The sequence below is a fragment of the Myotis brandtii genome, unplaced genomic scaffold, assembly GCF_000412655.1.
Source record: "Myotis brandtii unplaced genomic scaffold, ASM41265v1 scaffold144, whole genome shotgun sequence".
Classification (NCBI taxonomy): domain Eukaryota; kingdom Metazoa; phylum Chordata; class Mammalia; order Chiroptera; family Vespertilionidae; genus Myotis; species Myotis brandtii.
Window position 1 is genome coordinate 2,048,577 of NW_005355159.1, and position 15,116 is coordinate 2,063,692.

General features: G+C 38.4%; 1 protein-coding gene across 4 annotated transcripts in view; it reads right to left on the bottom strand.

Moving 5' to 3' along the window:
• The window catches only part of USP3 (ubiquitin specific peptidase 3), a 103,043-nt gene that overhangs the window by 53,796 nt on the left and 34,131 nt on the right, over positions 1-15,116 (bottom strand). For 3 of the 4 annotated variants that reach the window (XM_005861082.2, XM_014535492.1, XM_014535493.1), the window contains 2 exons: positions 13,281-13,341; positions 7,984-8,115 (listed from right to left, as the gene is read on the bottom strand). In XM_005861082.2, the coding sequence (XP_005861144.1) occupies positions 7,984-8,115; positions 13,281-13,341 (193 nt within the window). Of the gene's footprint in view, positions 1-7,983; positions 8,116-11,679; positions 11,796-13,280; positions 13,342-15,116 lie in introns of all 4 variants that reach the window. The other variant, XM_005861084.2, reaches the window with a different exon arrangement.

Sequence of the window (15,116 nt, forward strand, 5' to 3'; positions counted from 1 at the left end):
GTACAGTATCATGTCATCTGTGAATAAGGACAGTTTTACTTCTTTTCCAATTTGGATGCCTTTTATTTCTTCTTCTTGTCTGATCACTATGGCTAGCACTTCCGGTACTTTATCAAACAGGAGTGGTGAAAGTTTCTGTTCTTAGGGGAAATGGATTTAGTTTTTGCCCACTGAGGATGATGTTGGCTGTAGGTTTGTCATATAAGGCTTTTAATATGTTGAGATATGATCCCTCTAGTCCCACTTTGCTGAGAGTTTTTATCAAGAAAGGGTGTTGGATTTTGTCAAATGCTTTTTCTGCAACAATTGATATGATTATGTGATTTTTGTCTCTCAATTTGTTTATGCAATGTATCACATTTATTGATTTGTGGTTATTGTACCATCCTTGCATCCCCAGAATAAATCCCACTTGGTCATGGTGTATGATCTTTCTAATGTAATACTGGATTCGATTTGTTAGAATTTTGTTGAGGATTTTAGCATCTATGTTCATCAAGAATATTGGCCTGTAGTTCTCTTTTTTTGTGGTGTCTTTATCTGGTTTTGGAATTAGGGTAATACTGGCTTCATAGAAAGAGCTTGGAAGTGTGCCTTCCTCTTGAATTTTTTGGAATAGTCTGAGGAGGATAGGCAATAGTTCTTCTTTGAATGCTTGGTAGAACTACCCTGTAAAGCCATCCAAACCAGGGCTTTTGTTTGCTGGAAGATTTTTGATTACTGCTTCAATTTCTTCAGTAGTTGTCAGCCTGTACTCCCACAGTGGGAGTGCTGCTCAGCTGACTGACCTGTCCCAGCAGCCCAGCAGCCTAGCGGCAGCTCAGTAGTCCTGCAGGTCCGATCTCTGGAGAATGGGCCAGGCACTGATGGACCAGTGCTGCTGGCATGATCCTGACAGCGCTGCAGGCCTCCTGGAAGTTGCTCTCTGGCACCGCGGCCCCTTCCAGTTCCTGCTTTGGCTGCTGCATCGTGACAGATATGCCTTCCCACTGCTTCCTGGACCCAGGGCTGGTTGGTAGAAAGCATCTCATCTCTCAGGATTCCCAATCACATCAGGGATGATCTTGACATCTCGTTGCTGGGAACGAAGCCATTCCTGGATGCAGTCTGTGGGGGTCAGTGCTAAAGCTGAGCATGAAATCCCTCTGGGTCTTCAGCTGGTTGATGGACTCAATGGTCTCATGGATCTTGATATCAAGGGAGGCAATCTCCTACTGATTGGTGGTAGAGGCCAGAAAATTGCTCACCTGAGCCTTGTGGGTTGACCACCTCCAATGGCATAACAAGCTATCTTCTTCTGGTTAGGGTCCAACCTAAGGATATGGTTGATAACAACGGGTTCTGGGGGCTGGCCCTGGGGCACAAGCAGGCATTTTCGGAATGGGTCCATCATGGTAGGTGGCATGCCAGATCAAAGTAGAGTAGCTATGCCAAATGGGGAACCCGCAAAGGGTTCCACCTACAAGCCAGCCATGGACATCCAGCTCCCTGGTGACATGCCAGACCACCGGTCCTGCACTACAGGGCCTGCAGAGCCCATGGGGTGGAAGGCAGCAGCCCCAGGGGCCCCTCACACCTCCAGCTGGCCCTGGCCTCCTGAGCACTGGTCCTGGGTTGGCTTGCATAATACTAACTCTTATTCTAGACACAAAGTAACAGATATAAAACCACTCCATACTCATTAATTTGGCTTAAAATTAAGCATGATTCATTATTCTGAAAAATGGTAAATAAAGAAGGAGAGTCAGCATTTACCCTTTTTTTTTAATTTCAGAGAGAAAAGGAGAGGGAGAGAGAGATAGAAACATTGATGAGAGAGAACCACCCATCAGCCGCCCGCTGCATGCCCCCTACTGGGGACGGAGCCAGCAACCTGGGCATGTGCCACTAACCGGAATCAAACCCGGGACCCTTCAGTCTGCAGGCCAACACTATCCACTGTGCAACTGGCTATTTTCATACGAACTATACCTCAGGGTAACCAAATAGATGCAAGAATAAAAGATTCTAAACTTGAGAGGTTTCTTTTTTTCCCCCAGCAAAACAAAATAACATATAAGTTTATTTTTCTTACAAATAAAATAACATGTTTTTCTTAAAACAAAAAACAAGAACACCATATTTTAACTAGGTAACACCTATTTGGTCAGAATGTAATTTGCTGCTAACCCACCTTACTTAAAAAAGTCTTCATAGTTGAAAGTATTACATATATCCCCTTTCCCCCCATTGACCCCTTCTAGCCCACCCCCACCACCTAATTTTTTTTATAAGAGGAATATTCATCAATAAGCATTAATTCAGCAAGTACAGAGACTTTAAGGAATGGCATCTCACCTGGCCAGCGTGGCTCAGGGGTTGAGCATCAACCTATGAACCAAGAGGTCATGGTTCAATTCCCCAATCAGGGCACATGCCTGGTTGCAGGCTCGATCCTCAAATGTGGGGCACACAGGAGGCAGCCAAACAATGAATGACTCTCTCCCATCATCAATGCCTCTTTCTCTCCCCTCCTCTCTGAAATCAATAAAAATATATTTAAAAAAAGAAAGAAAAAAGAATGGCATCTCTTCCTAGTGAGTCAAATCTCAGAAATGCAAAGGACTCTCTAAACAACCATGGTCTTAGGTATGGAAACACAGAGATTGATAGGCCTTCTTTCTCTTCATGTCATCAAGACTGACAAAGAAAAGACCTGGTCGACAGCATTAAGTAAAAATGATGACTTAATAAGGTAATGATTCATTCATGAATAAATATTAATAAACACATACTAATAAACTGGGCTGATTGTTATTGAAATATTTTACATTCTTTTTCATTTGTAAGAAAAGCAATTTTATAAATGTTTTTAAGTCCTGCATATACTACATTTGGCTAAAAAAATTCTCAATACTATATTTTCTAACTTACAAATATTCTAAAACCAGAGAGAAAATTTGGGGGAGCCAATATACCTAAATCAAAGATAAAAGCAAATATTGCCTCAACTTTTTGACCTCAAATTACTGAATAAGACGGACTCCTCTGAACTGTATGTTCAATTTGGCAAATGGAGTCACTGCAGTTAGCTACAAAGCAAAACCAGCAGACTGGGTATACAGGCAGCTATTAATGGGCCACCAGTGGTTTGTCCCACAGTCTCTGAGACACTGAGAGCCCAGTAGTGGACTAGACCCTGACAGTTACTAGGCCAGCAGAGTAGTGATTACAGAGGTTGACAGATAAAAAATTCCAACAAGTTTTATCTATGATAACTATACTGGCAACTTACTGACTATATATATTTTAAATTTAAATGTTTGATTATGGGAAAGTTAAAATATATATAAAAATAGAACACTATAATGAACCCCATGTACCATCACTGAGTTTCAATAGAAATTAATTAGAAGAAATATTTTAATATCGCTATTCACCCTTTCTCTATAATAGAAGTGTCAGAGATGAAAGAAAATTAGTAAAATGTACATGAAAGTAATATATATTCATTAACAAATAAACAATAACAACATGATATAACAACAAAGACATATGAAAGCAACAAGAAGATGTAAAAACAACAAAAACATGATATAAAAACAACTGATAAAAAATGACTGATAAATTGATTAAACTTATTCTAATATCTCCCTGTATACCACATTAAGAGTAAAAACACTTTCAGAGTGCTTGACTAATTTCCCTTGTGATGAAGTATTTACAACTTTAACGTCACACACTCTTCGTACTCGAGAGAAGGCAACATATAACTCCATTTCATCGGAGAAATTTAGGGATAGGCAAAATTGACATGTAACACCACATGTGTTACATTCCACCACAACTGTGTTCGCTAACTGCATCCTCATTTACCTCATTTTCACTATGAAGGCAGTTCCTATCAGTACTGGTAGTACTTGTCGATGATTGTTCTTTATACATTTTCTGTCCACGACGCCGGCTTCTTTCAGCTGCAGAGGTGCGTTGTGCCAATCGTTGTTCTTCAGCATTTCCTGCCGGCACCACTTTCTTTCGGCATTGTCGTCAGCAATTAGTCTGACCAGAGTCCTCTTTGTACCGTCTCTGTTCTGTGCCCCGCTGTGCTTAACAGAAGCATAGAGAGCGATGGGCACTGGAGCTGAGACTGGCTCCTGGCTCACAGAAACTGTAGTCGTTTTATCCACTGAATTATCATCTTCAACTTCAGAATCCTCAATGACATCACTGATTTTCTGCCATGGCTCCAGCTCCTCCTCCTCACATTCCATGAACAGGCCCGCGTCCGCCTTGCTCCTGGTGTCCGCCATGCTCCCGTGGTTGCCGCCGGCAGTCTGACCCGGAGAAGGCGCCGTTGCCTTAAGAGACCTTACGTTTAAGTGGTAAACACCAATGAAGTTTGACTCTTAGCACGGCCCAGTAGGAGCTGCCAAAGAGCAATGAGGTACTATTGGCGTGAACCTAATAATAACCAAGTAGTCCTCTTCATTTACTTCCTAAACCTGCACACAATACTACTTCCGTTACCACTTCCGGTTCTTCCAAAGTATTGAGCTTCTCTGGGTCTTGGATAGTTCTAATCAAACCATAAACCTCTAGCGCTTTCTCTTCCATGATCCGGGGCTGCCGGTCAGCTCCCCGCTCAAAGAGGCCTGAGAGCCACAGGGCCCTGCTCAGCGTCCAGGAGAGCAGCCCCGACACCCGCTTCCTCCTCATGCCCCGCCATCCCTGGCGACTGTCCCACCAATTTATCAACTTCCTGGTTTCCAAACGGGCCGAGACCAACCTAAAAGTGTCCAGGGGAGCAGGGAATGGGCCTAAAGTTCTAATTTTAATCTGCTCCTGTTTGATACAATAATGCATACCACATACAGTTCCATTTGTATTGACTAAAGGAGAGAAGTTGGGGTGGGAAGAAAGAAAATATTACTTAGCAAACAAGAGAAGTGAACACTAGCCCTTATGTGAAAATCTTGGGAAGATACTCATTGCTACCGAAAGCTTCACTTACCTCTAGCTCAGTTGATGTGACCTATCAAAGGAGTGGGTTTGTGTCAAATCAAAATGATTCCTTTTGGTGTTTCTTTCCCTCTTTTCAAATAGTGACCCATTTTATGTTGTTCCATTTGCTTAATATGTGCCTCTTCCAGATGCCCTGTTTTATATCAGAAATGAAGGGAGCTGCTCTGCAAGGGTCTCCCTCTTGGGAGGTAAATGAAATAGCTCACATATGTCTGATTTAGGTCTTCTTCAGGAACAGTGTTCTGTGGCCCAAGATGATCAGAGGGCACAGTATTACAGATTTGGTATAAACCTGCCCATTCTGGGGAGATAGTAACATAATTCAATCTTTCTAATATATATTGCCTTTTCTGTACCAGACACTAAGTACTGTGGAAGATACAAAGATCTGACATATGGTTCCTGCAGTCCCCAATGATATTTTCAAATATCTAACACACAGTAGGAAATTACAAGTATCCCAAGCACTATGAGTTTAGAAGTTACATCCAGCTACAGTTGGAGCTGGAAGGCGGGAATGGGGTTAGTTCAGTGACAATGTCATAAAGGGTTTGTAAAGATAGGACAGGGCAGGGACTCTTGGAAAGGAAAGGATAGAGAAATTGTACGCCTCTACGCCTTTAGAGCATAGAGCAGATGGAAAAGAAGTTTTACCATTAGCTAAAGTCAAAATATTTTACTACAAGCACAATAATTAATAATCAAATAGGTTACACCTAATATCAATATTTTACCTCTAAACCGAATAATTCAGTCTAACCACAAGAAATTTATGTACAAAGAAAACTTACAAACGGGAGTGGAATTACTAAAATGCCCTGGAAAATAACACATATACACATACCCCAAACAGAAAAAAGAAATATTTTTGTTTGTTTCCTAATCATAGTGAGGTGTGGGGAAAATGTTCATTTAAACTCCAGCTTCATCAATGTACAGCTATCACAGAGTTCTTTTAGGCCATCAGTGTAATAATGATACAGGATGAATCCCTGGCATTTTGTTTTAAAATCCACAAATGAGACGGTAATATGCCCAGCTGCAGCTCCCTTCCTGAATTTCAGAAGCTCTGGGTGTCGCACACATGCAGCTCTGTATCACTTCACACAAAAGACTGGCAACTGGCCAAGAAGCCTCTGTGTGGTATGTATTCCCCAAGGTTTAAGAACTGCCATTTAATTACAATTAGCCATAAAACGACATGTATTTTTAGGACATTATCCCAATATAAAACAAATTCATTTCAAATTTATTTAATAAAGTTACTCCTCCAAAATGCAATATATAAAGACAGTAAAGTATATAACCTATATTTTTAAAGAGACCTATAATTATAATTCCATTCCATTAAGATAATTCTAAGATAATTCTTAAAATTTCCTCAGATTACTATTTCCTTATAATCTTACCAACAGCAAGAAAGCCCACCACACACAGAGATTTAACTGTATTTGTAAACTTTTCCATAAGCAGTTCATGTACATTGCTAACTAAAAATCAAGATGAATGAATGTTTTAACATCTGGTACATGTAGGTTGACATGACCAACAACAATGAATGTGAGATAGATACCTCAAGAATTATCTTATTTTCTGCTGTCTTACAACCCTATAGACACGCATGGGTCTATCAATTAGGTAGCTACATCATTCCAGTATGTAAGTTTTCTGAGGAAAAGGGGGAAAAAATAAAGAAAACACTTCAACAGCTTGGCCAATACTTAACTTTCATAGAAAGGAGTGTTTTACAAGAGCAAATAATAAACTGAGCACTAGCCTTTGTGTGAAAAGCTTGGGGAGATTTTCATCTTTATTGAAATCTTCATCTACCTCTAGCTTCTCTTTCTCCCGTGGCTGGACATCTTCCACACAAAGGATCACTGATATATTAGTGATCTGAATGACTGAACCTTAAGATGTTATATTCAACAGTTACAAGTTAATAATGTTAAGCCTGTCAAAATTTAAGACTTAGGAAGCCAACTGACCTTTTTTTCCTCCTTTTGATGAACACCTTTCTACAATACAACTATCAACTAAAGATGATGTAGAAAGGATTAGCACACAACTTCAGTAGAAAGTGTGAATTCAACATATTTGGAGTTTAAATTTCCACCCTGCCTAGTACCACTTCATATGACAGTCAAGGGCTATACGGGAAAAACAAACACACACAAAAACCTTCCTAAGAAATCCTTTAACTGGCCTTTCCCACTTCAATGTCAAAAACCTTTTGAATTGAGTAAACTGATTAAAACAAGAATTGTTCATCATAATTTTCTAGTCAAGGAAAGAAATTTGTTTCACACCAAAGTTAAAATTGCAAAATACACTGACTTTCTAAGGATATGGATTGTTAAACATCACTGTAATCTAAATAACCTAGATCTAAGTAGTTCTAAAAAGAGATACTTAACTTCATTGTCATTTATATGAAAATCTCCCCCTAAAGGATTTGATATTTTAAAAAATAGCTACACATGAAATTTCTGACATTCATCTGCAGAGGAGTAGGAGAATGGAGCTATTCTGGGAGAGGGGACACTGTCACAGTAGTTTTTTATACAAAGAAATTAAATTTTTAGGAATTATGTAACAAAATGTTAACTTGCACCGTAGAAACATGGTTTTGTATCATATTCTTCAATTAAGAACAAAATAAGGAAAAAAGGAATTGTAATGAACAACAAAGAAATAGATACTTTTCATTTTCCTAAAGATTACTGGGATAGCCAAGAACATAAGGTAGGAAAGAAGAGGGGGCCAGAAGTTGAAAGGAACAATGCAAAGTAAAAGCTAAGTGAATAGGATAGGCATTTCCTGATGGCAACAGGCCCATGAGTGAATCCTAACAGAACTAAAAGGAGGTGTTGGCAGTAGCAACTGGCTTAGAGATTGGTGAGGAAGGGGAGCGAGGAAATGAAAAAACACTTGCACACTCATAGAAAGAAATATCATTTCCAGGAAAATATTAATACTTACCAGTATGTACTGTAGCTACTACAATCCATACACACTGTGTGCTGAGCTTTATCTTGTTTTTCTGATTTCTTATGGTTGGTTAAGGGTACTTGTGCATCTTCATAATGCTTCTTTGCATGGCCATTCACATACCTTACAAAAACCAAATGAAAAATTATTTTAATCTAAATATTGCTTTGGAAGTTAAAGTAGTAGGAGATGATGATAAAATTAGATGGTAAACAAACCAGAATAAGAAAGAATTCCTGCCCTGACTGGTTTGGCTCAGTGGATGGAGCGTCAGCCTGCGGACTCAAGGGTCCCAGGTTCAATTCCGGTCGGGGGCATGTGCCTTGGTTGCGGGCACATCCCCAGTGGGGGGTGTGCAGGAGGCGGCTGATCAATGTTTCTCTCTCATCGATGTTTCTAGCTCTCTATCCCTCTCCCTTCCTCTCTGTAAAAAATCAATAAAATATATTTAAAAAAAGAAAGAATTCCTCCTTATAAGAATCCCCAGTGGGTGTGCAGGAGGCGGCTGATCAATGTTTCTCTCTCATCGATGTTTCTAGCTCTCTATCCCTCTCCCTTCCTCTCTGTAAAAAATCAATAAAATATATTTAAAAAAAGAAAGAATTCCTCCTTATAAGAACATTCAATCATTTAGTTATTTATTAAGTTGAATACTTAAAATATGCTCCTTTTTCTGCAAATATGACAATCAACTTTTAATTACAGCAATATACAAGGTAATCAAAGGTTGACTATAGTCATAAATATTTTGTAACACTTTCCAACTCAGATTTAGTAAATCACTGTGTTACAGAAAGCAGAATGAAACAGTTTGAAATAAGTGTTCATATGCACCCAAATTCATCTACACTTTCACCTAAATACTGTACAATGCTGTAACTAACCACAACTGTGAAGACCCTTATAAAACAAAACCTCCCAGTACCTAAAAAAGCAGCCAATTTGTAGAAGGCAAGGCCTAATTGAAAACTCTGAACCGTCAAAACAAATGTTGGTTAAATGGTACCAAAATAAACATGCTCAGAGTTAAGGTGACATTTTTGTCATGAGGCACCTTAATTGTACCAGGAGCAACACTTACCTTGTGGTAAGTAGGAAAGATCAACTTCAAGCCCAGCCTCTCCATCCCACAAGGCTGGAAGTGACAAGGGCACTACTAATCTCAACTCAAAATTTGATCATGTTGTTTTCCCATTTTTTCATTGAAGTAAACATAACCAACATTTGTATGTAGTACATGAGTCCTCTGTCCACAAAAGTGGATTAAAGTGAATTTTTAAATAAAATAATGGTTAAGAGTATAAACTCAAAAACTAGACTGCCTGAGTTCAAAAGTAGGCTTTGTCCACATGCTGTCCATGTGAGTTTGAGTGAGTCATTTAACCTCTCTGTACTTATGTTTCTCATGTGTAAAATGGAGATAACAGTGCTCAGATCTCATACATCAAGCATGTCAAACTCATGGCCCACAACAAATATTTTGCGGCCTAGCCAATATAACGGTATGTAAGAAATGTTTTAATAAAAATTTCGTAACTTAATTTTTACAATATCCTGTTATGCATAATTACTAATAACGAACTACAATGTTCGCTAATGACTGATTACTATAATCGTGTTGCATTCATTTCCCTTACGCGCCTTATGCACAGGTGCACCATTTCTCTCCACTAATACTAGCAGCAATTATTTTAGCAGCTGATTGTCACGTCATTAGTCTTGGGCTAACTTGTTTGGTGTGTGCAACAGGAAATACTTCGCTTTCGGAGAACAAGAAAAATAGGTTTATTTGCATTACGCTTGTTAATTTGTACAGTTATTCAGTGTCTGGTAAGTTAATGTTCAAAAAAATATTACTTTTTATTAAAATGTCGTATTATTTTATGTTAACGATTACTCATTTATTTCAGCCCTTTGTATTCAGCATGTCTCTATCAAAATAAACCTATGTTTCTATGAAAATTGAAGCTTTTGTTTTTTTATGGCCCACATAAACTTAAACCTCATTTGGCCCATGTTAGCCTTTGAGTTTGACATGCTTGTCATACACTGTTAAGTGATTAAATTAAATAATGCATGGCTCAGAATGCATGCATGAATAAGTGAGTATTAGTAATTATTTTATTCATGTTTTCCTTTATATGTTTAACTACTATTTATTCAGAATCCAAACAGCATAATTATTTTAAAAGTGGTAATATTAAGCACATACTTTGAGATGACATATTGCACAGGTCAAGAAACACCCAATATTTAATTAAAAAGGTAAACACCAAGGTGTAATATAGGCTTAAAAACCAACCAGCTCAATTTCTAATGTTTATATATATTTATTCTGTGCCATGAAAAGAATAATATTTATGAGTGCCTTTGAAATCAAAGAAAAGGTAATACTGAACAATAATAATAAAGGCATTACTACTTGAAGTCTTTGAAAACTGATTATCTGTACATTGTACATATGGTTCATCTGGCCACCACACTGTGGTCTCCAAATAGACTAGACTAGAGGCCGGGTGCACGAATTTGTGCACCAGTGGGGTCCTTCGGCCTGGCCTGTGGGATCGAGCTGAAACCAGGTCTCTGACATCCCCCGAGGGGCCCCAGATTGCAAAAGGGCACAGGTCAGGCCGAGGGACCCCACCAGTGTATGATCGGGGCTGGGGAGGGACTCAGGAGGTTGGCCAGCCAGGGAGGGACCACAGAAGGGCTCCAGGGCATGTCCAGCCCATCTCGCTCAGTCCTGATCGGCCGGATCCCAGCAGCAAGTTAACCTACTGGTCAGAGCGTCTGCCCCCTGGTGGTTAGTGCACATCATAGCAAGAGGTTGAGCGGCCTTAGCATATCATTGGCATATTACACTTTGATGGGTTGAATGGCTGACCGGTTGACCGGACACTTAGCATATTAGGCTTTTATTATATAGTATGTTTAAATGTTACTGTAAATGTCAGTGATAAAGTAAGAAATGTATTACTGCCAATATTAAGATTAGCAATGTTTTGGCTAATACTCAAATACATCAGTCAGATGTTAACAGTTTTGTATAAAAAAATGGCTAATATAAAAATAAGTATTTCCCTCAACTAGTTTTAGATTTTAACTAGACAATTTGGTCTAAAAAGGCAAATGTCAATATATGTCACACATTTCTAACAACAAGCACAAAAATTTTTTAGATAACTTAAATGGGATGGTATTATGAAGACCAATAAATATATCACTCAAGTATGCTGATAAACTGTTTCCTAGTTGAAAAATATTCAATTTAAGACTTCCCTACAGACAAGTGGTCTAAAATTATTATAATCAGAATCCGTGGCAATCAACACATAATAAAAGGGAATTAACCAATCAGCTGTGTAAAATGAAAATCCAAATGCAGGCTACTCTCACCTGTTTAATCTACTTAATCATATTTTTCTGCAACTATATAAAATATTTAAATTTAAGATTGCTTGCAAATGGAAACAGACTACCTGCATAGTCTAGGAAATTTTCAATTTATTTTCTCAAAACCTGCTTAGAGAATTGTTTATTGCTTGCTATTGAGAACATTAATATCTCCAATTTTTTAGTTTGTCAGGTCTTTTTGTTGGCATATGACCTTCAAGATTTAGGTTGTAGAGCACTATGAGACAACTGGAGAACAGAACTATATAAATTTTATTGCATTATAATTCTCACCTCTCAAAATCTAGGAGAGGAATCTGTCTCTTCAAGTGCAGAATTTAAGTGCTTGTACATTTCTTCTGTTTTAAAAAAGTGTTATCTGTACAAAGTATTTTCAGGCTCCCCAAATCCTAGAGATTTCAAAACCACAACAGCCAAAATTAAGAAAGATATGCAGTTAACATTTTCCAAAGGTACTCTTAAGTGTACATGGAAAAAAAATACTACATTTCAGGGTTCAAAATGTAAAAAATCAAGTTAACTGAACAAAGATGCTCTCTTCATGCAATGAGGGTTTTAAAATAACAATGGGGAAACAGTCCTAATAAATATGATATAGATTTCAGCCTGTGTGACTTACTATAATTTCCCATCTCCTGCTGCTAAGCTTTTAACTCTGAAGCAAAGTCAAAGTGGATTTTTTAAACTACAAGAACAATAGATATAAATGTGCCACTGCCAGACTAAAGGAACACAAAGGTTGATATTTGAGTTTGTGTCAAAAGAAAAGAGTTACTAAAGTATTTTAGTAACATCATTTTAAAACCAAGAACTGGGAGGAAATGCTCAGGCTTCAACCGGGATGGGGTGGGGGTGGGGAATTAGGTCCCTGGAAAACAAAAATATCTTAATGGAACAATGAAACATTTGATACATCTTAGAAATTAACTATGAACTCCACAGTGAGAACATTTTCAAGGGAATTCCTTATAAATATTTTAGTGTTGCTTTTTCTTTCTTTTTTTTTCTTCAGAAGAATAATGTAATACCTGGGATTTGAATCAAAAGTCAGTAAATTAGGTGGAGATGGGGTAGGTAATAGGTCAAACAAGCTGGGCCATGTGCTGATGATTGTTGAAGCTGGGTGATGAAAATATGGGGTTCAATTATACTATCTCTCGCCTTTTGTGTATGTTTAAATTCACCTTAATAAAAGGTTTAAAAAACAACCATGAGGTAAACTTTTATTTAAATACTAGAGGCCCGGTGCACGAAATTAGTGCACGGGTAGGGTCCCTAGGCCTGGCCAGCGATCAGGGTGGATCGGGTCCTTCCGGCTGCCAGCTGGGGCCTCCCTTCCCTGGCTGCCAGCTGGGGTCTACCTTCCCCAGCTGTCGGCTGCCGGCCGGGGTCCCCCTTCCCTGGCGGCCAGCTGCCGGCTGGGGCCTACCTTTCCCGGCTGCCAACTGCTGGCCAGGGCCTTCCTTCTTCTGCGCTGCCCCCTGGTGGTAAGTGTATGCCATAGCAAGTGATCAGTCTCCCGGTTGAACTCCCGTGGGGACAATTTGCATATTAGGCTTTTATATATATAGATTTGAAAGTTCCCACATATCATCTTTTCAATAAAAAATTACTAGGTTTAGGTTATCTTGATCATCAAATGAATTCTGAGTATCAATATAAAGGGTTTCCCCCCCTAGATTTTCCTTAGTTGTACCACTGGGGGGGAAAAAACCCAACAGATTCTATGGGGACAGATAAACTCTACAGAGAATTACACATTATGATTATGCAATGGTGCTAAATAAATCCAAATCAATAAACCGTTAACATAAAGCTTAAAAGCAAACTGAAGAATGCAAGTAGGGAAGCAAAGTAATAAGAATGTCACCTACCTTCCACAGTGGACACTTGAACAAGTCAAACAGACCCAGGGGCTTTTGTTGGATCGGCACACTAATAAAAAGAAAAATACACAATATACCAATTGTACATGTTAATGCTCAATTTTTCCCCTAATCCGTAATGTCATATCCTATGATTCAGTTGTGAATTCAACGGCAGCGTAGGCGTACTGAGCTCATAGATCCCTGCCCTGTGAGAGCACTGACACAAAGAGACAGCCTAATTAGTTCTACTGAAAAGAATGTAAATGCACATACTCAGCAGCTGCTCATTTAATTGTTGACTCAAATAGTTTAATTACTAGTTAAATGCATATTTACTTTTTTCCATTATTACTTATTCCTTTTACCTGTCTGACAAAATTGATAGTCTATTTTCTCATAGAATTTTTACATTTTAAATTTATCTTTCACTAAAAGCATTTTTAAGTCTAATATTTAATCACATGTCTTTGCCATGTAGATCACATACTATACTATTATAAATGACAACTTTCAGTTTATTTACCAAAGGCATACCTAAGGATACAATTAGGAACACTAAACCCAATTCTTCCCAAATCAATGTCTGTTACATAAAATATAACTCTAAATATGACAACTGCATTTAATTCTTGCTGAGAGTGTAATCAGAACATTAATTATTTTAATTTAAGTATTATGGAGTGAGGAAAGCTAACAGTGTTATGAATATTTTAAAAATATTAATTACAATTTTGCTTGCTGTTTATTCAATTTTTTTCAAAAAGCACAACAAACATAACAATAATTTTCAAAAGGGAAGGGATATAAAAATCACCTGGGAAGATTTTTCAAAACACATATGTTCTACTGAGGCAGAAGGAACGTGTATTTTGAGAAAAGCAGCTTCCCAGATAACTGCTTAATAATACAACCCCTTGAGAACCACTAGTAAGCCTCCTAGGAGCATGGGAGGGGCAGCACAGCACAACCACACACTCAGGATTATAGTAAATCCATAGTCTGGCATATAACATGCATATAACATTTGTTGATCAACCAAAAGACTTGTATGCATGCATATAAGCATAACCAATGGACACAGACAATAGGGGGGTCAGGGCCTGTGCTGGGAGGTGGGAGCGGGCTAGGAGAGGTCAATGGAAGAAAAAGGAGACATATGTAATACTTTCAACAATAAAGAACTAATAATAATAATAATAATAATAATAATAAACATTTGTTGAAAGTTTAAATTTCTTAGTTTAAAATACCAAGCTCTTCCAAAACCTGGTCCCTACCTTACTGCTCTTGCCTTATCATACATTACAACAGGCCTTTCTCACTGTTAAGAAAAATTAACCAGACCTAGCTGGTTTGGCTCAGTGGATAGAGCATTGGCCAGAGGACTGAAGGGTCCCTGGTTTGATTCTGGTCAAGGGCAAGTACCTTGGTTGCAGGCTCAATCCTGTAACCAATCGATGTGTCTCTCTCACATCGATATTTCTCTCTCTCTCTCTGTCTCTCCCCCTCCTTTCCACTCTCTCTAAGAATCAATGGTAGGTGAGGATTAACAAAAAAAAAAAAAAGAAAGAGAAGAAAAATTACCCAAAATGGAGAATAAGGTGAATCAAGAACTGTAAACCCTTCAAATGTATAATGAAACATTTTTAATAGGTCCTCCTAAAGACATTTTATTATAGTACCACTAGAAGTCGAATGCATGAAATTCATGCAAGGGGCTTGGCCTGTGCAGCCCCGGCTTCATCGGGAAAGTCGTCCGGAAGGTCGTTCAGCCATCCGGTCTAATTAGCATATTATGCTTTTATTATTATAGACTAGAGGCCCGGTGCACAAAAATTTGTG